Below are 27824 nucleotides of genomic sequence, written 5' to 3'. Positions count from 1 at the left end.
ACATCGAGGATATTAAGGGAAGTTTTAGGTGCATCATCCCAAACATGAGAGCAGTATTCTAAATATGGATGGATTTGTATATAGTGAACAGTTGATTGAGTGCAAAATAGGCTCTTGAACAAAAGAGAATACTAAGTTTCTTGGATGCTGAGGAGGATATTGATGTGATTATGCCAGGAAAGACTGGACGTAAACATTAGCCTAGGCAAAGAGATCTGATCTTGTTTGGTTATACTCAGAATAAGGGTATGTGAGCTGGGATCTTTCTTTTGTGTGAGAAAAGGTAAGACTGTGTTTTCGTGGCATTGAACATAACAAGGTTGTCCTCACCTGATTGGAGAATAGTATGTAGATCAGTGATTAAGGCACTAGTTGTAGATGATCTTATAGTCTGAGATGTCAGAGTGCTGCATGGTTTGTCAAATAAGTAGGATAAAGTATTAGGTTAGTGAGTACCAAAATTCTGAATTGGATTGAAAAACGTAAAGAATAATTTTTAACATACAGCATGGGATTACTAAGGGATGATTGTGTTTGAGCAAACAAATAACAATTATAACAGGGAGTAACAAATGCAGGGGTGCTTAAGGATCAAAGCTGTATAACTGAGAGGACACCTCCACATAGCCTTTAAAGGAATGCAGAGAACCGACCAGGGCTTCTGACCTAATGTCCAATTCTCACCTTCTCGTGGTGCACCCTGTTGGGTATCTAACTGGATACTGAATGAATGAGGATGGGCTGGCAATTTGGCATTTAGCAGACCAAATTAAATTCTTATTGGTTAAACCAAAATAAAAAAAATGATGGTACAACATGACAAAATTTCATGCCGGCTGGTGCATCCCCTGGGTGGCATGAAACATCAACCTCACCACATGCCTCTCTGGCCTGATTGATTCAGCCAGAGAGGCATGTGGTGAGGTTTTCTGCAAGGATAGAAAAATAAGAGCTCCATGGTTGGACACAGGAAGTTAAAGAGGCAGTGAAGGAAAAGAAGAAAGCATATTAAAAGTTCCTGGGAAATAAGTCAGCTTGTGCTCTTAGAGAATACAGAGACAAATGTAAAAAAGCTAAACACTGTGTAAAACTAGCTAGACAAAAGTCATGGGAGGACTTTGGCAAGAACATAGAAAATAAATATCAAGAAGGTGGTAAGATATTCTGGAGATTGTTGAAGAAGCTTAGAAATGGAGGAAAGAGTGCTGTAAAAGGAGTTAGAGATGATAAAGGTGACATGAAAATGGGGAAAAAAGATATCCTTGAAGTATGGAGTAATTACTTTGAAAAACTGCTAAATGAAACAAGCAGTGATGACAGCACAGTGGTAAAAAACACTCAACAGGCATACAGTCAGGAATACATATATATACTTGAAGTAGAAAAAGCCATCAAAGGCTTGAAATGTGGCAGCAGGAGTACATGATATTCGACCAGAAATGCAGAAGGTGGTATAAAAGTCTTACAGTGGCTGCACTGCATAGTTCAGAAGGCCTGGACAGAGGGATGAATTCCTGATGATTGTAGTAGAGCTCTAATAGTACCCATATATAAAAAAGGGAAATAAAACTGAATGCGAGAATTACAGAGGTATTTCCGTACTGAGTGTTCCAGGCAAGATTTATGCCAGTATACTTGAGAAACGGTTGAGAAGAATTGTAGAAGAAAAGCTTGGTGAAGAACAAGCAGGATTCTTCATGAATAGTGATAGGTGATTGGGATGCATTATGGGCTACATGTGTGACAGTGGGACCTCCTAAAATGAGTCTTGAATCCATGGAGGTTTGATGATGATGATGATAATAGTCATTATTATTATCACTCTTATGCAAAATGTTATATTCAGGAAATAACAATCAAGGAAAAGAAGGAGTAGCCATAGAATTCAACACTAAATATGAGGCTAATCTTCTTGAATGGCAGGCAATTTCAAGTAGAGTGATGTGGGCAAATATCAGAATGGCGAACTGGACAATGAGACTTATTTGTGCCATTGGTCGCACAGAAGGCTCTACTGTAGAAGTGGAAGAATTTTTTGAGGATTTAGAGAAAGCAACTGACCTGATGAAAAAGGAAAAGATGGTCCTTGTTGGGGATTTAAATAGCAGAGTAAGAAATGATTGTCAGACATACAAAAATATTTTGGGAAAATTTGGAGAAAAGAGCAAAGCTAATAATAATGGCGAATACCTGTTGGATTTCTGTTCAGGATCTTGACTGGTTATTGCTAACACATATTCACATGGAGAGAAGAGGCAAGGAATAAGAAAAGTCTAATTGACTATATTATTGTTGATGGTATTTTTTCTCACTGGTGCAGAATGCTAGGATGTACAGAGGTTTTGAAATTGGAAATGATCACTACTTAGTCTTGAGCAGGATAAAATTGAATTTCATATTGAAAAGAATGACATGTAAGAAAGTTTTAAAGCGAATAAAAGTTGAGCAGCTCTCAACAGGAATGAAACCTTGGAGATTCGGTGGCAAGCCCTGAAGAATATGTTGATTGATTCAGCCAGTGAGTAATGTCGTGAGATTGTCTGCAAGGACAGAAAAATCAGAACTCCATGGGGGACACTGGAAGTTAAAGAGGCAGTGAAGAAAAAGAAGAGGACCATACCAAAAGTCAGCTTGTGCTTTTAGTGAATACAGAGACAAATGTAAGAAAGCTAAACACTGTGTGAAACTAGTTAAACAAAAGTCATGAGAAGACTTTGGTAAGAACATAAAAAATAAATATCAAGTAGGTGGGAAGATATTCTGGAGGTTGTTGAAAAAATCTCAGAAATAAAGAAAAGAGTGCTGTAAAAAGAATTAGAGATGATGAAGGTGACATGAAAACTAGCGAAAAAGATATCGTTGATATATGGAGTAATTTCTTTCAAAAATTGCTACATTAAACAAGCAGGGATGACAGCATAGTGGTCAAAAAAAACAAACTCAACAGATATGCAATCAGGAATACGTATCCATACTCGAAGTGGAAAAAGTTATCAAGGGCCTGAAATGTAGAAAGGAAGCAGGAGTAAATGATATTTGACCAGAAATGCCCAAGTATGGAGGCATAAAAGTCTTACAGTGGTTGCTCTGCATAGTTCAGAAAATCTGAATAGAGTGACAAATTCCAAATGATTGGAATAGAGATCTCACAGTAACAACATATAAAAAGGGAAATAAAACTGAATGTCAGAATTACAGAGGTATTTCCCTACTGAGTATTCCTGGTATGATTTATTCAAGTATACTTGAGAAACAGTTGAGAAGGATTGTAAAAAGGAAGCCTGGTGAAGAACAAGCTGGATTCAGGCCAAATAGAGGCTGTCAGGTTCAGATTTCACTTTACAACAAATAGGTTGAGAAATTATGGGAATATAACAAAGATCTGTATTTAAGTTTTGTAGATCCAGAAAAGGCATATGACAAGATGCCAAGAGAAAAGCTATTCAAAACGCTACATTTGTATTGGTGTCAGTGGGTCATTATATCAAGCAATACTACTTACTCTTTGAGTTGTAACTCAGCAGTTAGAATTGAAGGCAGTATAGGAAGATGGTTTAATGTGAAATCTAGTGTGAGACAAGGATGTACATTATCCCCTCTGTTATTCATTATCTATATGGATCACATTATGAAGGAAAGTGATATTAAACATGATATCAAAATTGGAGATGTTAATGTCAGCTATTTGCTTTATGCGGATGATGTTATACTTCTAAATAAGTCTGCAAGATTCTCTGACTAAATTGAATACCTGTTGTAATAGATATGGTATGAAGGCAATGAAAATAGGTAGAATCGTTGAAAATGTCAACTGTGTTTTGAATGGGGAACCTGTAGAACAAGTAAAACATTTCAGCTACTTAGGCACGATTTTTAGTGAAGATGGTAAATTTAATATGGAAATAGAAAACTGAATCAATAAAGCTGGTATTCTAGGAAGTCAATTGAATAAATTCATATGGAATAAGAGAAATTAGTCAGAACACTAAATTAGCTGTATACAAGACAGTGTTCAAACCAGTTTTAATTTATGGATCTGAGAGCTGGGTCAGAAGTAAAACACTTGACTAAAGACTAGAGACCGCAGATATGAGAGTGCTGAGAAAGATTATAGGGGTGAACAGATGGCATCCATGGCAATATCATTTTAAAAACGAGGATATTAGGAAAGAACTTGACATTGTCAGCATCCAGGAGTGCGTTAGCAGAGCTAATCTCAGGTGGTATGGTCACTTAAACAGAATGGGCGAAGAAAGATTAGCAAAACAAGTGTTCTCTGCCAGGTTGGCAGGAAAATGACCCAGATTAAGACCAAGATATAGGTGGATTGATAAGGTACAAAGTGCCTTAGACGATAGAAATATAAGATCTGGTAATGTTGGAGTCTTGACAAGTAACAGACTGATTTGGAGGAAAATTGTAGGTAGGAAGTTAGTAATGATGTAATTTTTTTCATGTAGTGCTATCATATCCTGTATACCCCTTGAGGGTACATGACAGGAATTTGATGATGATGATGAAAAAAACTTGTATGGCAATTTAAATAAACTGATAGTAATCAGATAGGAGAATGATTATCTGTTTAATGTGGCAACATATTAAAAAAAAAAAAAAGGGTACCAGTCAGGTGCTACTCTGATAGAACTAGGGTAAAGGAAATGGAACAAGGGATTGAAGACATATTGTGAAGGTGGCTATAACAGCTCGCAAAATTATCTGATTATCTAAGAACACACTGACAAAATAAGGAGGTCATTATGATGTTTTATTAGGTGTTGACAGAGCCAAAGACCTGGTCAGCTTGGTTTCTTGGTGGATAGTAATTTGAGAATATCAAGAGGTAAATAGGTGATCAACATGATGGCAAAACAAGTCCCCTGTAATGATAAAATGAAGATTAAGAAAACACTGCTTATTTGGCAGAATACTGAGGTGGGATAATTATAAATTCTAATGGAAACATTTGCATTGCTAAAACAGATTTTACAGGACTCATGCAGAGAAAAATTTTATAAACAGTATATAAATGGAGTGGGGGAGAGAGAAGCCATCCTTACAAATTTAGTAAATATTTGGAGGATTGTCATAGTCACAAGTACTTTGTCTGTGAATGAGTTTCAAAGAGAAGTATGGCAATTATTGTGTGAATGATAAGTTAGTAAAACATATCATGGGATGTCCATGTGTAATAATAAAATATAGGCACTCAATAAGCAAAGATAGTATGGTGGAAGTCATCTGAATAAATTTATATGGAATAGGCCTGTGTAGCTCTATGGAAATGGCATTTGCATCCATAAGGCCATCTGAAGAAACGACTGAGTTCAATTCCAGTCACCAACTAGAGGAAATTTCTAACCTTTGCTTTGACTAGATGCCAATTAACATTAGTGATAACCAAAGATCTTGGACCAGCTATCTATGATTGGCTAAGGTGGAGAGTGATTGTCCCTCAGTCTCCAAGGTTAAAATAACATCGCCTACTCCCTGTTAAGGCCAGCAAAGGTTGGTCGATTGGTAGAGTCTCCGCTACTAATGGCTCATGCAAGTTAAGCAAGTCTGAGCGCAGTTAGTAGTTGGAAGGGGTCCAATCGTTTGATGCTGTTGGCACTCAGCTGAGGAATGGCCATTCTCACAGGATTAACTTCAGCCTGTAAATTGATGTATGTCAGACATCTGTACCCTCGAGGGCACGTGGGGATATGACAACTCCCTGTTAAGAATAAGATGCATTAACAGATCTTTTACAAGAATAAATAACCAAAATACTATACTAGCAGAATTCATGACAGTGTTTAAACCATTTTTATTGATCTTAGAGATGAGTTACAAACAAAACAGTTGATCAGTGACTAGAAACCACAGATATGCAAGTTTTGAGAAAAATCAGTGGAATGAACTTATGGCATGAATGGCAAAACCATATGAAAACTGAAGATATTAGAAAGGAAACTGATGTTGTCAGTAAATAAGAATATATGAACAGAGGTAATCTATGGTAGCATAGTCACTTATATGGAATGGAAAAGGAGACAGGAAAGGTTACCAAAACAGGCGAGTCTCTAACAAACAGCAGACTAATTTGGAGGAGACTTGTTCATCAGCACTTATTAATAACGTAAACTTCATCAATTTGTATTATCATAGCATCCCATACACTCCTTGCAAGTATATATTAGAAATTTGATGGACTGATACCATATAAATTTGTGAAAAAGATCGAAAAAGTTTGCATTTTTTCCATGTATATTTTATATCTCTTTGACATATCATTTTGTTTTAAGTAAGACAAAATTAAGACAGATATCGAATATGGAACAGAAAAGAATTAAACACCAACAGCCTTAACAAACATTTTGTAACTTACAGAATACTGAGAAGTACTATCATCAAACATAGCCAGTGTAGCTCGTTTTTCAAACATCATCTGTTCCTCTTCTTCTTCATCACCTACTTCAGGTTCTATAGCTTCATTATTTTCAGTAGGCAAAACTTCATCATTCACTGTTTCAATTTCAGCTTGCTCCTGAACAGCTGACTCAGCAGTAACTAGAAGTAAGCAAATTCAGTTATGCAGTGGTATTTAAAAAACAAGCTAAACAATGAGTATTCAACTGGTTTAATGCTAAGAGATTATGACAAAATACAAGTCAGCCTGCACTACTGCATAGTGTTTAGTTAATGTGCACAGTATTATAAAGTAATAAAATTCCCAATCAAATCCTCAAAACAGCAGTAGTATTTTAAGTTTACTATAGCTGACTCACTACAGCAAACTCCTAAGTACCACAAAGAAAAGTATTCTATAGGAAACAGTGTGCTATAGTAAACTTCTTTTAGCATTGCATTGTACCTATGGAGCTTTGGTCAGAATTTTTCATTTTTGCTATAAAGAGTACGTCCAAAAATTTACATTTGACACAGTGCATTGATTAGCAGATGTTATCAAAATCTGAACTTGAAAGTGCTCCTATGTTGGCATTTATTTTTAACATAATCTAATCAGCATAACAGTTATATCAGAAAGTAGCTTTTCATAATCACAGACAACAAAGAGAGAACAGGTGATCTAACTTACAAAAAATGTAAAAATGAAGATTAATAAAAATATTAATATTCAGAATTGTGTAAAGACTACATAGTATAACAGATGATTTTTATCCATATTCATCCAGAATGACCATAAACTAGTCTTCAGTTTTATCTGGAAAACTTTTTATCTGGTTATATAGTTTCCTTAGAAATATATAACCTCCCTTGCTTCACAATGAAATGGGAAAAACATCCAAATTTCAGAAGGATATATAATATCCTTTTAAAATCTACCACAAGATGGATATTTTATATATCCATTTTTATCCCTTTATCATTATAGCCAGGTTCAAATATTCCTAAGAGCTTACAAGAATATAAACTTCAACATAGGAATTGACTTGGTTTGCACTACTTTAAAGACATGAATGCCCAATAGTCCATATATTCACCTTATGTTAGAACTCTTGGCTTGACATCTGTTTTAAGCTATTAGTTCTCATCAGACACTGCAGAAACCTTCTATTCAGCCATAACAATCTCATGTCAGAAAGTTATACTTTCCTAAGTGAATTGTCAGTAAGAAGCACATACATAAAATACTTTAATTAAGAGCCTAAAAGGTTTTATTCTGGCATGGTTTAGACATTTTAAAAAATATATTATACATCCATTTATTATTATTTTTATTAATAAGTTAAATTCTCATAAATTCTCAGGAAAACTTGAACTGAATATAATAACAAAAATGGATACATACTGAGTGGCCACTTTATTAGGAACAGAGCATTCAATAACAAGTGGGACTGCCTTTTGCCTTAACAACAACCTGTAATCTCAGTAGCACTGATTCAACCAAGTGTAAATCATTCCTCTGGGAGTATTGCCCACTGTCACAATGGCATCTCTCAATTGTTGTAGAATGGATGGTGGCACACTGCTGCTGTGAACTGCTTGTTCCTCCTCATCCAATGATGCTCTGTTGGGTCAAGGTCTGGAGACTGAGCCAGCCAGCCAGTGAAGTAAAGGACACTCCCTGTCATGTTCATCAAGCCACTTCACCATGCTACATGCTTTGTGGCATGGCACATTATCTTGCTGGAAGTACCCTTTTGACGATGGGTAAACTGCAGCCATGAATGGGTAAATGTGATCAGTGATGATGTTAAAATAGGCTGTGATATTCAGGTGGTGTTCAACTGGTATCAAGGGGGATCTAACATGTGCCAAGAAAACATTTCTCACATCATTATACTCCTGCCACCATGCCACTTGGCAGGAAGGGTTTATTTCTACATGTTGTTGATGTCATATTCTGGTTCTGCCATCAGCATGATACAGTACAAACCGAAACATGCCAGACTAGGTGATACTTTATATAGAATTGACAGGAAAAGCACCAGTTGTTTACATCACACCAAAACACTGTATGAACGCAAATTCAAGGAAGCCTGTGAGATTATTATCAACCACCCCAAACTGAACAATAATGATGGTCTAAAACTCCCAAACATATGGAAGGCACATATTTGATCCACGGAACCTTCCTCTCCAAGAGTAACTATAAACAGGACTGTAGATAATCCAGGATCCTAAATCCAAAAATAACAATTGTAATGCTAAAAATAGGACATCATTGTTACTGAAAGAAAACTATCTATAAGAAGGAATGTTTGCCGTGTTATCATAAATAGAATTTAGCTTGATGCAGTTTCTAAATAATTAATTTGTAATTTTTTTTTTTTTCACTAGAGGTCATGCCAGTAGAATAACCTGTGATCAAATCATTGTTTCTCTAGCTTACTGTATGTAATGTAACCCAGCTTGTCCTGTATATTTGTATATGCTCCAGATGATGATCTTAATATGAAGATCAAAACGGCAGGAAATTAAAAGAGTTATTTATAGCACGGTTGTCAAGTCCATAATTTCTAAAAGAATGCTGATCACCGTGCAACACTAAAAGAAAGGATCAGACTAGGTGACATTTTTCCAGTCATCAGCTGCTCAGTGCTGGCAATCACGTGCCCCTTGAAGTTGAACTTCCTGTTCTTTCTTATTGACATCGTTAAGATGTCAGCTAAGATAGACATCTGCTCCTGTACCTGATCTGTGACAGCATGTAATGAATTGTGTGCACTCTGAGATGATGTTCTGACTGCTACTGTTGTATGGAGTTGTGATGTGACTGGTTGTGGCCCTCCTGTAATGTTTCACAATCCTTGCCATTCTTCTCTCATCTCATGCATCAATGAGCTGTTTTCATTCACAGGACTGTCATTGGTTGAAGTTGTCTGGTTATTACACCACACCTTAAACACTGTTGTTTGTGAAAAATACAGAAGAGTAGACATTTGTGAAATACTGGCGTCAACAATGATACCTGTTCAAAGTCACTTAAGTCACATCAGAAAGGTCAGATGCATATCAGCCTGATTTATATAGCAAATTGCAGTCAGGTTGCTCAAAATCTTTAGGAATGGTTTATTTTCCTAAATAGGGAGGTGTTCCTAATAAGGCAACCTAGTGTATAATATCCTTCTTAAAATATCTAAACTATGCCAGATTGAAACATTTTAGGGTCTCTTTATTATTATATATTATGTAGGCATGTATTTAATTCTGCACAGAAGGTAATCACACAAGGCACATCAGCTAGATAAACGGAAATTAAAACTGTCACGACAACTCTATCTATCTATTCTATTCCTTTCTGCCATATGGCTGGTTGGGGTAGCTATATGCTACCATACTAAGGAGATGATTATGAGCAAGGTGGTTTCCCATTGCCTTCTTTGCCGTACTATATTCTTTGGCTGTATCCTGTGTGTTCATGGGGCAGGTTTGCCTGCTTGCAGGAAGAAACACCCCAGATAAATTGGCAGAAAAAAACCCTGCTGTCCATGCCAAAGACTGGCTAACTTGGCTATGGCTGAGGAAGATCCTTAAGCTCCTCATGTCGTCAACAGGAATTGAACCTAGGATACTCCTTTCCCAGGCATATGGACAACTCAATCATCTTGCCTTATTAAAAAGACATGAGGTCACCAACTGTCTAAGATTCATGTTGAAAGTTTTTTCGCTTGGTTATGCTATAAATTAAAGATGCCAAGAAATTGTATTCTTGGTTTCTTCCTTTATCCAAGTGCAAGCAAACAAAGTTTGCATGTGAAGTAACTTCACAATATAAGTGCTAGAAGTAACTTCTGGCTACTTATATATAGAGAATAATGACTTCACATCAATTGCCTTAATATCCCATTGTGCAATACACATCTCCTTACGGACATGTATAATGCTATGCTTTATGGGAAGGGCCAATACCCAGATCGGTTTTCACTGGGATACTAAGGCAATTGATGTTAAGTCATTAGCCACATATACAAGTGTGCTTTACCAATCTTTTCTTCCCAAATATTAAAACTTTACTTCACTCACTTTCTCAATCTCCTAGTCTATTCAAGTCTTCTTGCAAACTTACATCTGCTTTACTCATAGTTCTCAGATTTTTATCATCTGTTAGTAACTACATATCAGTATAAAGACCTTTACCAATTTCATTAACATATAAGTTAAACAGCACCCTTGGAGCACACCACTGGTGATTAATAAATAAAGAAAAATGACTTTCCTCTTCTGGATAAAGGTTGTGACTTTACACACAAACTTTGTTTGCTTACACTTGGATAGAGGATGAAACCAAGAATATAATTTCTTGGCATCTTTAATTTATAGTAGTATATTTAGATTGTGCAAAGGGCTTTGTTATATTCCATATAACAAGCTGATAATTCAACTGGATCAGATAAAGTTGGATAACAGAATTATGTGGTAGATTGGTTATGTAATAAATATCAGCAAGCCGTGTTATAAGGGAGTGACATCCCAGAAGAGGAAAGTCACCAGTAGTGTGCTCCAAGGGTGTTATTTAACTTATATGTTAATGATATTGGGAAGATCTGTATATTGATATGTAGTTACTTGCAGATGATGAAAATATGAGAACTATGAGGAGTAAAGCAGATGTCAGTTTGCAAGAAGACTTGAACAGACTAGGAGAATGAGAAAGTGAGTGAAGTAAAGTTCTAAAATTTGGGAAGAAAAGATTGGATGGAAGAGATGAGGGATCTGGGTATGATGGTAAATAAGAACTTAAAATTTTTGAGAACACACTGCTAAAATTATAAGGACAGTACAGAAGGTTATTTGCACTTGGTCAAGCTTAGAGTTAATCTGAGAACAGATCATCAGAACCTGTGTTGAGGTAGCTAAAATCAACATCACCACATTAGAGAAAGGGCTTTATGAAATCTTAAATCCAGAACTGAGATCTATTCTGTATACCATCTCTAAAAATGCTGCTACTAAAGAATGTGAAAAAGTGAAAACCATCATTTGAAAAATGACAGTTTTGAAATTTGAAAAGTCAACCTGATTGGCTGAGAGGATAGCATACCTGCTCTCTAACCAACAGGTCATGGTTTCAAGTACCACCATGGATATGGATGTTTGTAAAGGTTTGCCTTTTTTAAAAAGAAACAAAATAATAATAATTAATAAATAAAGAAAATTGAAGTCTTTCAATAATTTAGCTCCCCAACTGAAACTATGGTAAGAACGTGTAGAGTGCTCAGTTGAGGACATTATTTCCAAAATTTTGTCACTATTCCCAAAAATGTACCAGTTTTGGAAAAAATGACTAGTGTATAGAACATGGTATCTATGATCTTTCATAAAAATTCCCTCAAAAATAATACATACAAATAACAAAAATTACCAACAAAACTGTAATCCAAAAACACTTAAACGTCAAAATCTAAACAAATCATGAAAATCAACAGAAATCCTAACAAAACAAAAAAATAGCAAAGCCATTTCAAAAAAATTGATATTCCCTTCAACATTTCACAAATTTAAATCATATAAAACAAACACCTCTACCATACAGCTCAACTTTCCTAACTACACTCTGTATGAGTGTTTCTGCCACAAGCATATGTGCTAAGTCTGACATTCAGTGCCAGAGATGACAAACCTTGAACCTCCTCTTTACTATCGACTGAAGCTCAAAATTTCCTCATCCTATTCACTTATCATTTTGTCTGATTATCTACAGTCTATCTACAATCATCTGAACATTGAGGTCACCTTTCTTATGGACTTCAACATTCATAACTCAGAATGGCTTCTCCAATTCCACTGTTCATGCAAGAAAAGAAAATGAGATATTTTCATAGCAATCTTCCATGCCTACCAGAATAACCAATAAACCTTCCCATACCCTTAATCTCTTCTAAACTAGTTCTCAAGAAAAATATGATATATAATGTTCATTTGCTCTTGCTAAATCAGACCATAACCTCATCCAAGTTTCCTTTCCTGCAGAATGCTCTTCATCCTGACATATTCACAGCTGTGGTCCTTTGGCACTACAGCAATGCCATATGGCAGGGATCAGCAACCGGCGGTACATAAAAGGTTGACAATACTTACATGGCATGTGATCCATTGTTGAATTATTTAAATAATACATTTTATAATATGAATAATAAATTAAAAATAATTTTATACCTATACTTCGTAATATCGTACAACTTGGCATGAATCAACCTTGTGAGTCATCATGAGTGGGGATAATAAAGGTGACTTCATCCGACGACAACCGAGATTTTTGCGCACTTTTGCAGTCGCATTCCCGGGTCCGTCTTTTAATATAATTCAGTAATTCAATAACATCAACTATTATTTTCAGAGGATATATATTTGTTAAAAAAATTTCAAAAATGAGTTTAAGAAAACGTAAAATTGCAGATGAAGGAAAAAGATTTAATGATGGATGGAACAGCAAGTACTCTTTATTGAAAATAGGGGTAAGCCCTTTTGTCTTTTTTATCATAAAAGTGTTGCTGTTATGAAAGAATATATATCAGAGGTCATTGCGAAAATACCGTACTTTATCTCATACTTTAAACATTTCTGTGTTTTTTAAGATAGATATAATAAAAATTGATAACTTAAGCATTTTTTCACTCACTATTTTCTCTTAATTAAACGCTTGCGGCCCAATTATTAAAAATAAAAGTTAAATGCGGCCCACGAGTCTGGAAAGGTTGCCGACCCCTGCCATATGGGATGACCTAACAATTTCTACTCTTCCTTTCCTTGGACTAACAACTGTTTTAACTCTTCTAAACCAGATACCTGTTCCCACTGACTAAATGAAATAATTCTCCTGTTTCTTCTGACATAAATGAAGAATGAATAAATATAAGCAAATTAATAAAACAAACAGCAGAAGAGGTTCTTGGGACAAAAATGAAGACCAAAAGAAGAAAAATACTTACACGCTACACTTGCAGAAACATACCAGAATCACTAGAAGCTTATAGAAATAAATATTGCAAAAAAAAAAAAAAAACCAATCGTAAGAGAAGCTTACCAAGATTCTTGGAATACATTTATTAATAATATTGAAAGTGATCTACATGTCCACCAAAACATTGTTTATAAATTAATGAAATATTTAAATAAATCATAAAGATATAGCAGAAATATTAAGAATCTCAAAAGAAGAATGGATATAACATTATAAACAATTAGAGTACAATCCACGCCTTAATAACGAAGAAATAGAAAACAAAAATGTAAGTAATACAGAAATAGAGTTATTGGAGATGATGGAATTGGAAGCTTTATCAACAACAAAAAAATAGAAAAGCACCAGGAACAGACAGAATTACCTCAGAATTAATTTAGTGAATTCTCTTTTAGAAGGGAAATAGAAGTTTATGCGAAAATACCAAGGTATTTATTATTAAATGCAGCATATAAATTATATAGTAAAATTTTAAATAAAAGACTTGCCACTATTGCTGATAGTCTGTTATTAGAAGAACATCCTCGATGAGTCTAATGACTCCCTGGAGTTGCCCGTAATAATAATAATAGGCTGGATTTTGGAAGTGTAGAAGTTGCATTGATGATGTATTCAAACTAAAACTACTTATATCATAGTAATTCATAATAATTGGCATTCATAGATTATGAAAAGCTTTTGATCGAGTTAACAGAAAAAAAATTATGGAATATAATTGAAGACTGAAGCTATTCAAAACAATTATTAAATGCACTTAAGAGCTTATATAACAATACAACTGCAATCATAAATACAAAGGAGAAGAAATAGATACTAATCAAGGAGATGATTAGTTTAGTAAACTAATCCAACAGATGATCTAAGAAGTAGAAATCTGTAGTAAACCCAGGAATAAATATCAATAAACATACAACAGTAAACAATACTTCTAGCAGATGATTAAGTAATTATACAAAAATCAAAAACTATCTACAGCGATCCATTCACCATCTACATCAATTAACTAGTAATACAATTTACAAATCTCACAGAAAACTAAAAGTATGGCATTCTGGGGTAAATATCCTATACAAACTAAAATAGTAATTGAAAACCAAACTCTAGAACTAGTAACTCATTTTCAATATTTAGTATAGGATATAACATTTGATATAAATAATGATATAGACAATAAGTTACACCATTTTCAAGCAATCTGCAGTACTATAAGATGAATAACAAAAGACAAAACAAGGAAGGAAACACAATTAAAATTTTATCAAGTCATGACAATACCAACAATTCTATATGGGTCAGAAAGTTGGATATAGAGAAAAAATGATGAAAGTAGAATACAGGCAGTGAAATGAAATTTCTTAGAGCAATTAATGGATGTACAAGAATGGATAGAATATGAAATAATGGAATCATGATTACAAATACAAGCAATAACTGATAAAAGAACACCAAACAAATTGGATAGAACATATACAGAGAATGGAGGAGGGAAGGCTACCAAAAGAAGTAACAGAGTATAAACTGAAGGGAAAAGAGATGTAGGAAGACCTAGAAAAAGAATGAAACTATAGTCCTTAGGATGCCAAAACAGGCTTTTAGTCTATATCTTGAAAGAAAAAGAAGATTCTCATTGGAGTGAAGGCCTGCTAACTTCATTCTGTCCCAAAGTCACTTGAAATCAAAATTCCAGCATGCCACTCAACCTACTGGTTGCAGCAACTGGTAAAAAAAAAAAAAAAATCAACCAATCAAAATCTGATTGTGAAATGCCAAGTGCAGAAAACTTGCAAAGGCCATCAGGCACAACTTCTGTCCATCCATCTTTCAAACTCTCCTGCATCTGGATGGTGTCACTATAACTTCACCCAAAAGATATGTCTAGGAATCATTCCTCTCTTCCAAATCTCCTGCAGCAGTGATTAATGCAAAGCAATCTCACATTACTAAGAATTGCAAACTGTATGTTACTGCTAGTCTTTCATCAGAAAGACACCAGAAGAATCCTGAAGAGACTGGATACAATTCTGCTCAAAACTTGTTCTCTTAAATGAACATCCATCTTCTATTGTCTTTACAATTTTTCATACTCATCTGGCAACTACCCTTTAGTATGGAAACAATCCTATATCCAACCAATTCTAAATGAAGGTGGCAAATGTGCCATCCAACTATCATTCAATTGCATTCACTTCAGTACTACTGAAAATATTGGAGAAAGTCATTAACAGGCTTTTGACAACATCTGTTAAAGGGCTAATTAACAAATTACCATCATATAATCTACTATCCACAATTTGCAAATCGAGTGCCTATGTCATAGTGGCCGGCTTCCTTTCTTCAGATTTATCCACCAATTTATCAGGCTCTGTACCAGTGGCATGCCCATTTAGACTGGGTGTTCTCGTGTGGCTTATGCAACCTGCACTAAAAATTCACATCAATTTGACCCTATGATTGCATTTTTATTGATGTATGAAAGTTTTTTGTGCATAGTGCATCAACACTCATCTTAATTGGTCCAATGTAATTAATTAGTATAACTTTGAATACTTTATCAATTAATATAATTTTAAATATTGAAAGCATAAAGGTCAAATGAACAATAGCGTTGCTTCATGCATGCCTTTTATGTGAGAAGCGCAAAGGGATTATGCTTTGTGGTGAAATTAGATTATCATTGGCAAATACTGACACAAATAATTTGAATTTGTATTACGAATTTTAAGTACAGTCATATAATATGCATAGAAACTGGAAAAAGTAATCACTTGGGAAATTATTATTTTTCCAGATTTAACCAAAGAAAGGCTGAAGTAACTCGTTTTTACTTACTTATTTATACCCAAGTTTCACCTCCCTTGACAATAATCATACAATCATGAAAGTTCTGGCAGAAAACAGAAATTTTGGTAGATTGTCAACACTGTTTCCCCATTGTAAATATGGGCAAAAGAGTTATAAATTATTTATAGAAAATTATATATTAAAAACTTGTCTATATCAGTGTCCTAAACAAGTCGGTTCACACTTCACATATGCAAAACAGATGAAACTCAGAAAACAAAAACAACTCATGACAAATGATAACATTCAATTGAATTGATTGACACAATGACCAATCACAGCTACTGATTTCTGGCTGCTATTGTCTCAGCACACACACCCTCTCTTTCTGGATGGTTTAAAATAACTGGAACATTAAGAATTTGGCCCATTGTGCAATCTGTATGTCTGTTCAAAGTTCCGTATTCAAGATAATTAACGCAAATGCGATGCAATGTTTATGCATCGAAAAGTGTCCTCTTCATGAAGCATTTAGCATGTTGTGTTTTATTTTAGGAATCATGCAAAGCCAGGAAACAACGGGGGGGGGGGGGAAGGGGTCTTAACAGAAATAAATGAAAAAAATATAATATCAGTGATATTGCTATTCTGTGGATGTGCACTGCACACCTAGTACATCCAGAAAAAATACCCCTGCTCTGTATCTTTACCAATGCACTTTCTCCTATTCATTGCTGACCTTCTATCACTATCTTCAAATCCTAATACACAGCATGATGACAGCAAAATCTAAAATTCCTAACAAAATCCATTAAAAAAAAATCATATTCAAGATTTTGAATATGAATTTCAAAGAAATGTTGAACGATATCATACAGATATCTCTTATTGGACTGACCTGCACTTCTAGCCTCTCCTTGCATAACACACACACACAGAGGTGTAGCTAGGGAGGGGCCGAGGGGACACTTTGAACCTTTTTGAGCTTCCGCAGTTAATTCTAAAATACAGTCACGAGAATTCATTTTCAAATATTGTAATACTACTGTGAATTTTCCTCACAAATGCAAGTGTTGCTAGTTGTGAGAGGAGTTTTTCTAAAAAAAATAGATTGAGAATTACCTACATTATTATGAAATAGACTTCGCCAATGTCATCGACGATTTTGCTAACAGAGGAGCAAGAAAGATAACATTTTAGAATGCTGAAATTAAAGTTTTACTTCAAAAATAAACATAGTGTTTTAATTTATTTCCCTATACGTCGTTTGACTTTTTGTAGTATTTTTGGTGTGTATTGAGAGGGGTAGCAAAAGCATCAGCTACACCACTGGACACATATATCCATAGACCTTCTTTGCACACTGAAAAGTAGGTATGCTTTTTCTATTCAATATATTCTTTTCACCTAACAACTTAAAGTTTTATAAATTCCTAATATGCATCACCTCAAATACTGTTCTTACACATGGAATACAGCACCCAAAGTCCTTCTAAAAATTCTTGCCATCCAGAAGAGGGCTATCTGGTTAAGTAGTAACCATCTCTCACAGATTCTCTCCAGTTGCTATTTCATAAACATACTGTTTTCACTTTAATCTTTTTCTCTTCTGTAGGTATTTCCATTGGTGCCATTCTGCAAACTGGATAACACCATTTCTCTATTTTCCCTCAAACCCATAAAGATATAAGCCACTGCTAGTCAACATCTATGTACTGTCTAGCATTAAATATATCGTCCTAACTTTTTATACTCCTCTTTCATAATTGAGGAAAAATTGTGCAGTCCACATTCCAAAGGAATCTTTCCTGAACAGTTTTCCTTTTAAGTACTACAACCTTCAGCTATTCAAAAAAAAAGTTCATTTCTTTTTATTTTTTAAATTCACATGTCCACACAGGTGTGCTATGGGTATATAAAAGATAACATATCGCTGTAGTTAACTCTTTCACTCAGAAAACAATATATCATATATTGTATGTAAATGACTCACAGGTTGAGTGTTTATAACTACTCAACCTGTAATAATACATAACTGAATTATTATGTAGCTTACTTTGTCTTACCTTATAATAATACATAACTGAATAGGTTTTAACTTCAATAAAAAAGTTCAGACTTAGATAAAAACTTTTTTTTTAAATTCAAGAAGAATATATTCATTCATCTACAAAAATAAAAACACCATCAAATTCAAAGCTCATGTGCCAATAATTAGAGAAGTAATCAGAGAAACAAACCCTGGTACAATAACGTGTTTTTATAGTAGTTTAATATCATTTTCAATCACAATCTTCACTGTTTTTAGTAGGATTTCGAAGTACAAGGAAGAGATTTTTTTTAACAATTTCTTTGAAAATTAAGCAGGAATATCAATACAATGATAAGCACTTAACAGAAGTTATTAATAACTTAACATACCTTGGTTTTTTTTAATATTATGAAAAGATACATATATATCCAAAGAGAAACACTCACAAAAGAGAAAGAAAGAACTAACAACAACAAAAAATATTAAACACAGAAGTGTGGTACATATGTCTACATGACACCATTATAAATATATTACCCTCTTTAAGAACAGAAAAGACACAATGATCACAGGGCAGATTTATGAGAAGCTTAGAAGGCAGTTTGACGTAACGACACACATAGGAATCTGAAAGGAAAAGATGTTAGTAGTGCATGGGAGATACCAAGGAGACATCTCAAAGTAGTCATATTAGACTACATACTCAAGACCAGTAGGATTAATCAAGTAGGAGATGTTGTGAGAAGTATATAAAGAAAACGTAATCAGCAAACTCTTGTGCAGTACAATGCTAAAGCAAGAAAGACATGGAAGTTTTTCACATGGTTATACTATAAATTAGAGATGCCAAGAAATTATATTCATGGTTTCTTTATCCAAGTGTAAGCAAACAAAGTTTGCACCTGAAGTAATTTCAGAACTGGGCAACTCATATATAGAAGCTAATGACTTTCACATCACTTGCCTTTGTATCCCATAATTCAAAGCACAAATCCTTAAGGGCATGTATAATGGTATACATTACGGCAGGAGTCACTACCCAGAGGTGATACCAAGGCTGAAGTAATGCAGAAGTAATATTTTCATATACAAGTAGTCAAAAGGTGTCACACCTTATTACGAAAATACTTTGGATTAGATATAGACGATTTAGCATTTTCACTTGGTTATACTATAAATTAAAGATGCCAAGAAATTATATTCTTGGTTAAATCCTTTGTCCAAGTGTAAGCAAACAAAGTTTGGGCCCTTCAGTAATTTCAGGACTGGGCAACTCGCATATAGAAACTACTCCAGGATAAAGGATTAAACTAAGAATTTCTTAGAATCTTTAATTTATAGTATAACCAAGTGAAAAAGCTTCAACATCTATCTCTAATCCAAAGTATTTTTGTAATAAGGTGTGACACCTACTGACTACTCGTATATGGAAATATGACTTCTGCATTACTTCAACCTTGGTATGGGCTTGGCTCCCACTGATGCGACCTCAATAATGGTTGAAACCGGTCTTGGTGGTGATCCTTCACATAATGGATAACATTATACATATGTCCGTAAGGATTTGTGCTTTGCATTATATAGTGTATGATGATATAATGGCCATGAGGCCCCTTTTTACGGGGAAGTATGGCACCATCTCAATCCTCCCTAATTTTACCCGGGCTCGGGACCGGCATAGCTGACGAATCAGGCCTATGGCTGGTCTTAAGTATTCCTGACTGTAATTCGTGTGTGTTCACAAGGCCAGTTTGCCTGCTTGCGGGAGGGAAAAACCTGCAGCCCACACCCAAGACTGGCTAACTTGGCTATGTCTGACAAACATCCTTAAACTCCTCACGTTGGCGATGAAAATCAAACCCAAGACACTCCTTTCCCAAGCATATGGTTGCAAAGCACATAGCCACTACGCTAACAGCATGGACATGTGCTTTGCATTATGGGATACTAAGGCAAGTGATTTAAAGTCATTAGCTTCTATATATATGAGTTGCCCAGTCCTGAAGGTTTGTTTGTTTGCATATACTTGGATAAAGGATTAAAACAATATAATTTATTGGCATCTTTAATTCAAAGAAATACAACAGGCAGAGTAAGGAAGGCAAAATCAAATTATGAGAAGAAATTAGCTGAGTAGAGCAGAGGAAATCCCCCAAAGAATTATTTTACAATGTAATAAATAAAAGGAAAAATGACTATGGAAAGATAATTTTGACAAATTCTAATGGTAGCAGGGTTAAAGAATTCGGCAAAACATTTCAGTTAGTGACCACATTGCAAGGAAAAGTGGTCACTAATGTGGTCTGTCATCCAAGTGAGGATACTGCTTAGAGAGATGTGACAGGAGATTACGTGAGAGGTTGATGAAGAATCTCAATGTAAATACAGCTGTAGGATTAGATGGGATATCAGCTCACATTTTACAAGAACATGCGGAGGAATTGCACATTCCTGTATTGCATCTGAATAAGCTGTTTAACTTATCTCAGAGGAGTGCTTAAGGGTCAAAGCTGTATGACTGAGAGGAGACCTCCACATAGCCTTTAAAGGAATGCAGAGAACAGACCAGGGCTTCTGACCTAATGTCCAATCCTCACTTTCTCGTGGTGCACCATGTTGGGTATCTACCTGAATACTGAACGAAAAGGATGGAATGGCAATTTGGGATTTAGCCAACCAAATTGTATTCTTATTGGCTTAAACCAAAATATAAAATGATTGTACAACATGAGAGAATTTTATGCCAGCTGAGGCTCGCCCAGTTAAACAAGCCCCCCCCTCCCCCACTGATTTCGCCAGGGAACCATGGCAAACAGCGAAAAGTCAGCTACTGGAACAAATCTTAAAACACACCCTAACTCAACATCACAAGAGTTAAAGATTGGTACTATCAACATAAGAAGCCTGAATGGCAAAGAAATGGAGCTAGCTGAGGAATTAGATAAGTACCAGATCGACATAATAGGGGTGACTGAAACAAAAAAGACAAAAACTGGTGAGATTTTTCTGAACAATAAATACAAATGTTATATTCAGGAAATGACAATCAAAGAAAAGAAGGAGTGGCTATAGTATTCAACACAAAATACAAAGCTAATCAACTTGAATGGCAGGCAGTCTCAAGTAGAGTGATGTGGGCAAATATCAGAATAGGGAATTGGACAATGAGACTTATTTATGCCTATGGTCCCACAGAAGGTTCTACTAAGGTAGAAGTGTAGGAATTGTTTGATGCTTTAGAAAAAAGCAACTGACACAATGAAAAAGGAAACATTGGTCCTTGTTGGGGATCTAAATAGCAGAGAAGGAAATGATTGTCAGACATACAAAAATATTTTTTGGGGTGCTTAAGGGTCAAATCTGTATAACTGAGAGGAGACCTCCACATAGCCTTTAAAGGAATGCGGAGAATAGGTTCTGACATTAGGTCAGAATCGCTTCTGACCTAATGTCCAATCCTCACCTTCTCGTGGCGCACCATGTTGGGTATCTACTTTGATACCGAACGAATGAGGATGGGCTGGCAATTTGGGATTTAGCCGACCAAATTGTATTTTTATTGGTTAAACCAAAATAAAAAATGATGGTACTACATGACAAAATTTCATGCCGGCTGGGACGATGCCCGGTTAAACAAGGCCCCCGTTGTTTTCAGCAGGGATCCAGGGAGAACAGCGAAAAGTCAGCTACTGGAACAAATCTGAAAACAAACCCCAACTCAACATCACCAGAGTTAAAGATCGGTACTATCAATGTAAGAAGCCTGAATGGCAAAGAAATTGAGCTAGCTGAGGAATTAGATAAGTACCAGATCGACATAATAGGGGTGACTGAAACAAAAACGACCAAAACTGGCGAGATCTTTCTGAGCAATAAATACAAAATGTTATATTCAGGCAATGACAATCAAGGAAAAGAAGGAGTAGCCATAGTATTCAACACAAAATACGAGGCTAATCTTCTTGAATGGCAGTCAGTCTCAAGTAGAGTAATGTGGGCAAATATGAGAATGGGGAACTGGACAATGAGACTTATTTGTGCCTATGGTCCCACAGAAGGTTCTACTAAGGTAGAAGTGGAGGAATTTTTTGAGGGTTTAGAAAAAGCAACTGACACAATAAAAAAGGAAAAGTTGGTCCTTGTTGGGGATCTAAGTAGCAGAGTAGGAAACAATTGTGAGACATACAAAAATATTTTGGGAAAATTTGGAGAAAAGAGCAAAGCTAATAATAATGGCAAATATCTGTTGGATTTCTGCTCAGGACATGGACTGGTTATTACTAACACCATGTTCCAATATAAAAATGTGCAAAAATTCACATAGAGAGAAGAGGCTAGGAATTCAGTGGCAAACTCTGAAGAAAAGTCTCATTGACTATGTTATTGTTGATAGTGATGTTTCCTCCCTGGTGTACGACACCAGAGTGTACAGAGGATTTGAAATTGGAAGTGATCACTATATAGTCTTTAGCAGGATAAAATTGAATTTCATATTGAAAAGAATGACATGTAAGAAAGTTTTAAAACGAATAAAAGTTGAGCAGCTCTCAGATGTGAACTGTAGACTAAAATACAGAAAGTTTATTGAAAAAAAAACGAAAGAGTTTGAGAACAGGAATCAAACCTTGGAGATTCAGTGGCAAACTCTGAAGAAAACATTGATTGATTCTGCCAGAGAGGCATGTGGTGAGGTTGTCTGCAAGGATAAAAAAACCAGAACTCCCTGGTGGATACAGGAAGTTAAAGAGGCAGTGAAGGAAAAGAAGAAAGCATATCAAAAGTTCATGTCAAATAAGTCAGCTTGTGCTCTTAGAGAATATAGAGACAAATGTAAGAATGCTAAACACTGTGTAAAACTAGCTTAACAAAAGTCATGGGAGGACTTTGGCAAGGATATAGAAAATAAATATCAAGAAGGTGGCAAAATATTCTGGGGTTGTTGAAGAAGCATAGGAATGGAAGAATGAGTGCTGTAAAAGGAGTTAGAGATGAAAAAGGTGACATGAAAACAGGAGAAAAAGATATCCTTGAAGTATGGAGTAATTACTTTGAAAAACTGCTAAATGAAACAAGTAATGATGACAGCACAGTAGTAAAAAACACTGACCAGGCATGCAGTCAGGGATACAAATCCATACTTTAAGTAGAAAAAGCCATCAAAGGCTTGAAATGTGGAAAGGCAGCAGGAGTAGACGATATTCGACCAGAAATGCTGAAGTATGGTGGTATAAAAGTCTTACAGTGGCTGCACTGCATAGTTCAGAAAGCCTGGACAGAGGGGTGAATTCCCGATGATTGGAGTAGAGCTCTCATAGTACCCATATATAAAAAGGAAAATAAAACTGAATGTGAGAATTACAGAAGTATTTCCCTACTGAGTGTTCCTGGCAAGATCTATGCAAGTATACTTGAGAAACGGTTGAGAAGAATTGTGGAAGAAAAGCTGGGTGAAGAACAAGCTGGATTCACGCCAAATAGAGGCTGTCAGGATCAGATCTTCACTTTACGACAAATAATCGAGAAAGCATGGGAATATAACAAAGATCTGTATTTAAGTTTTGTCGATTTGGAAAAGGCATATGACAAGGTGCCAAGAGAGAAGCTATTCAATACGTTATATGGTGTCAATGGGGCATTATATCAAGCGATACTTAGTCTGTATTTGAGTTGTAAGTCAGCAGTTAGAATTGAAGGAAGTACAGGAAGATGGTTTAATGTTAAATCTGGTGTGAGACAAGGATGTACATTATCCTCTCTGTTATTCATTATCTATATGGATCACATTATGAAGGAAAATGGTATTAAACATGATATCAGAATTGGAGAAGTTAATGTCAGCTCTTTGCTGACATTAACTTCTCCAAATCAACAACACAGTTGAAAATGTCAACTGTGTTGTTGATTTGGAAAAGGCATATGACAAGGTGCCAAGAGAGAAGCTATTCAATACGTTATATGGTGTCAAAGGGGCATTATATCAAGCGATACTTAGAATTGAAGGAAGTACAGGAAGATGGTTTAATGGTAAATCTGGTGTGAGACAAGGATGTACATTATCCTCTCTGTTATTCATTATCTATATGGATCACATTATGAATCATGGATCACATTATGGATCACGATATTAAACATGATATCAGAATTGGAGAAGTTAATGTCAGCTCTTTGCTTTATGCGGACAATGTTATACTTCTAAATAAATCCGCTAAAGTTTGCAAGAGTCCCTGACTAAATTGAACAACTGTTGTAATAGATATGGTATGAAGGTCAGCATTAAAAAGACAAAGACAATGAAAATAGGTAGAATTGTTGAAAATGTCAACTGTGTTGTGAATGGGGAACTTAAGGAACAAGTAAAACATTTCAGCTACTTAGGCACGATTTTTACTGAAGATGGTAAATTAAATATGGAAATAGAAAACAGAATCAACAAAGCTGGTATGGTAGGAATTCAATTGAATAAATTCATATGGAATAAGAGAAAAATTAGCTGGAACACTAAATTAGCTGTATACAAGACAGTGTTCAAAGCAGTTTTAACTTATGGATCTGAGAGCTGGGTCAGAAGTAAAACACTTGACCAAAGACTAGAGACTGCAGATATGAGAGTTCTGAGAAATATTAAGGGCATGAACAGATGGCATCAATGGCAATATCATATTAAAAACGAGGATATTAGGAAAGAACTTGACATTGTCGGTATCCAGGAATGTATTAGCAGAGCTAATCTCAGGTGGTATGGTCACTTAAACAGATTGGGCGAGGAAAGATTAGCAAAACAAGTGTTCTCTGCCAGGTTGGCAGGAAAACGACCCAGAGGAAGACCAAGATATAGGTGGATTGATACAGTACAATGTGCCTTAGACGATAGAAATATAAGATCTGATAATGATAATATTGGAGTCTTGACAAGTAACAGACTGATTTGGAGGAAAATTGTTGATAGGAAGTTAGTAATGATGTAAATTTTTCATGTAGTACTATCATATCCTGTACACCCCTTGAGGGTACATGTCAGGAATTTGATGATGATGACTTATCCCAGCTCTGGTAAAGTCCAAAGGGAGTGGAAAGAGGGAAAGTTAGCAAATCAGTTCATTTTCATAAATGAGATTCAAAGAGCATGGTGGCAAATTACAGACAAATCAGTATCTCAGAAGTGGTAAAAGTTTTGAAAAAGTTAATCAGACAGAATTCAGGAATTTACAGATAAGAACAATGATAGTGTATGAGGGTCAGCATGGGTTTGTAAAGGGTCACTCTTGAAATTTCCAACTTTTTTTTTAACAAAGCGACACCAAAGTCAGATAAAGGGAATAGCTAGATTTTGCAAAGGGGTTTGAAAGGATACTGCATGGAAATCTGTTAACTCGACTGGAACCAACAAGGATGGATAGGAGACTGGTAATATAGGCATGATTGGGGTGGATAGGTATAAAAAGTGGTATATGGAGGAGCAGAATCCTGGAGGAAAGCAAGTGACTAGTAGTGTACCACAAAGCTCTGTGCTTGGACCATTATTGTTTAATTTATAAATAAATCACATAGGAAATGACTTTAATTGAAATATTCAGTTGTTTGCTCATAATGAAAAATTAGGTAGTGTAATAGTCAGGGGTTTTTATAATGTGGCTCCTATCTTGTAGATGGGAGCCACATTATAAAAACCACTACATACCTTGGGGCTGATGAGAACAAAGTTACTCTATAGACTACATTGCTATGGTGGTTATTGTCATTACTGCAAATAACTACAATGTTGGAGAGGGCAAATACCAATTTTTAAGAATAAGGGAGGAAGGAAGTCATTCTCCCACCTTACAATAAATTAAAGATACCCAGAAATTATATACTTGGTTTAATCCTTTATCCAAGTATAAGCAAACAAAGTTTGCACCTCAAGTATTTTCAGGTGCAAAAGACTGGTTTTGACTTTTATTGAGGTCTCTTCAGTGGGAACCAGACCCAGAGGTGATATCTTTAATTTATAGTATAACCAAGTGAAAAAACTTCCAACCACCTTACAAGGCTTTTGATAAGACTACATCTTGACCACTGTGCTCAGGTAAGCTGGTTCAGAAGCAATAACTGAAAATATCCAACAGCAAGTAACAAAGATTATATCTGTTCTATAGCACTGTGATATGAGGATAGACCAAGGAAATGTGAATTTCAGAGTTTTGTTTTCAAAAAAGGATATGAAAAGTGTTTAGGCATTGTGTAACATGAAAGAGGTCCTATGTGAGTGAACCTTTGATGAATAAAAAGCCTGCAAGATAATAATTTCAATCAAACAACTGGTTCCAACTTCTTAGACCAGTGGACACCAGTCGTTTGATTAGTTCCATTTGTTTGATTAGATATGCTAAGAAGTGGAGGAGAGAGAGAGAAAATGGATTTGCTTATAATATTCATATAACGAAAATATGCATACTGTACATACATATATAGAGAACTTGCATAACAGTAACAGTGTAGAATAAATCCTCCCAAAGGAAGATTTCATTTAAAACAAATATGTGGAATGGAATTGATTTAAACTAACCAGTGTAATGGAGAAATATTCAAAAATTTGTTTTCAGAAAGCCCTTAACTGGATTGATAAGAATCTTTTTCTTTCTTGTGTGTAAATACAGGAATATTTTAATCAAAGCAAAAGTTTAAGAGTTGTTTTTTTCATAGTGATTTGATAGTACTGGCCAAATACGATACCCTTTTCTGTATGTAAGATAAATGACTGCTTCATTGTTTATGACCATTTATTTCTGATGAAATTTGTCATTTGAATTTCTACTATTACTTTCGCTAGAAGAACTGGATGATTAAGTAAGTATCTGCAATGAAACACTGTTAGTGAAGACAACTATTGTTAACATAAAACAGCTGGATTCTCTCTCTCTTTCTCTAAATACAGAGTGAGATAAGAAAACTGTTTGTAACTGCATAATGCATCCTCCATCCTATTTGCATGCCTAAGAATTATTAAAAAATATAGAAACAGAACGAACTATTTCCAAATACCAAATGAAATTAAGCACCCAAACTTTCAAATATCAAAAGGTTTAGCAAAAAGGAAGTGCTAAAAACACATACAAGCAAAGTATTTTATTTAAAAAAAAAAGTAACTAAAATACATTAAGTTATATGTAACTCTTCATTAACAATATAAGAAGAAAATCTGTCTTACCATTAGACCTAGATGATTCCGTAGACGCCAGCAGCAATTTACATTCTTCTACTTTTCTTTTAAACTCATCTACTATATCTTTGGTCTGGGGAGAGAGGGGGAAAAATGCCTCCTTGAAACTCAATTGAACTTTCTCGAAGTAGTTTTAACTTAATAGATTTTTTCTTTTTTAAATATGTTCATGGCAGAATAAATTACATATGGGCAAAACAGTGAATGCGTTTAATGCAGCATGAATGATTTGTGTCCACAGAAGGTAGGTGGTGCTATGTACATTAAGTCTGTATAATGGAAATAGGATGTATATGGATTACATGTAAAGTGTGACATAATTATCAAGAGCCATCAAATTGGAGATTGTAGAGGAGTCATATGGAACAAGTACCTATGGTCATACTGTGCCAGACAAGATCAAA

General features: G+C 35.2%; 1 protein-coding gene across 1 annotated transcript in view; it reads right to left on the bottom strand.

Annotated features, from left to right (window-relative positions):
* LOC150102901 (E3 SUMO-protein ligase RanBP2-like) overlaps positions 1 to 27824 on the bottom strand; it is a 673019-nt gene that overhangs the window by 81057 nt on the left and 564138 nt on the right. Inside the window, exons 30-31 of the mRNA XM_090397978.1 lie at positions 27409 to 27493; positions 6368 to 6549 (exon numbers count right to left, since the gene is read on the bottom strand). Of these exons, the coding sequence (XP_090254104.1) occupies positions 6368 to 6549; positions 27409 to 27493 (267 nt within the window). The remainder of the gene's footprint in view (positions 1 to 6367; positions 6550 to 27408; positions 27494 to 27824) is intronic.

Source organism: Typopeltis vanoorti, chromosome 9 (genome assembly GCF_054136105.1).
Source record: "Typopeltis vanoorti isolate ZY-2024b chromosome 9, IOZ_Tvanoo_1.0, whole genome shotgun sequence".
Taxonomy (NCBI): Eukaryota; Metazoa; Arthropoda; class Arachnida; order Uropygi; family Thelyphonidae; genus Typopeltis; species Typopeltis vanoorti.
Note: the sequence above shows the minus strand (reverse complement) of the source record. Positions and strands in the feature narration are given on the sequence as shown.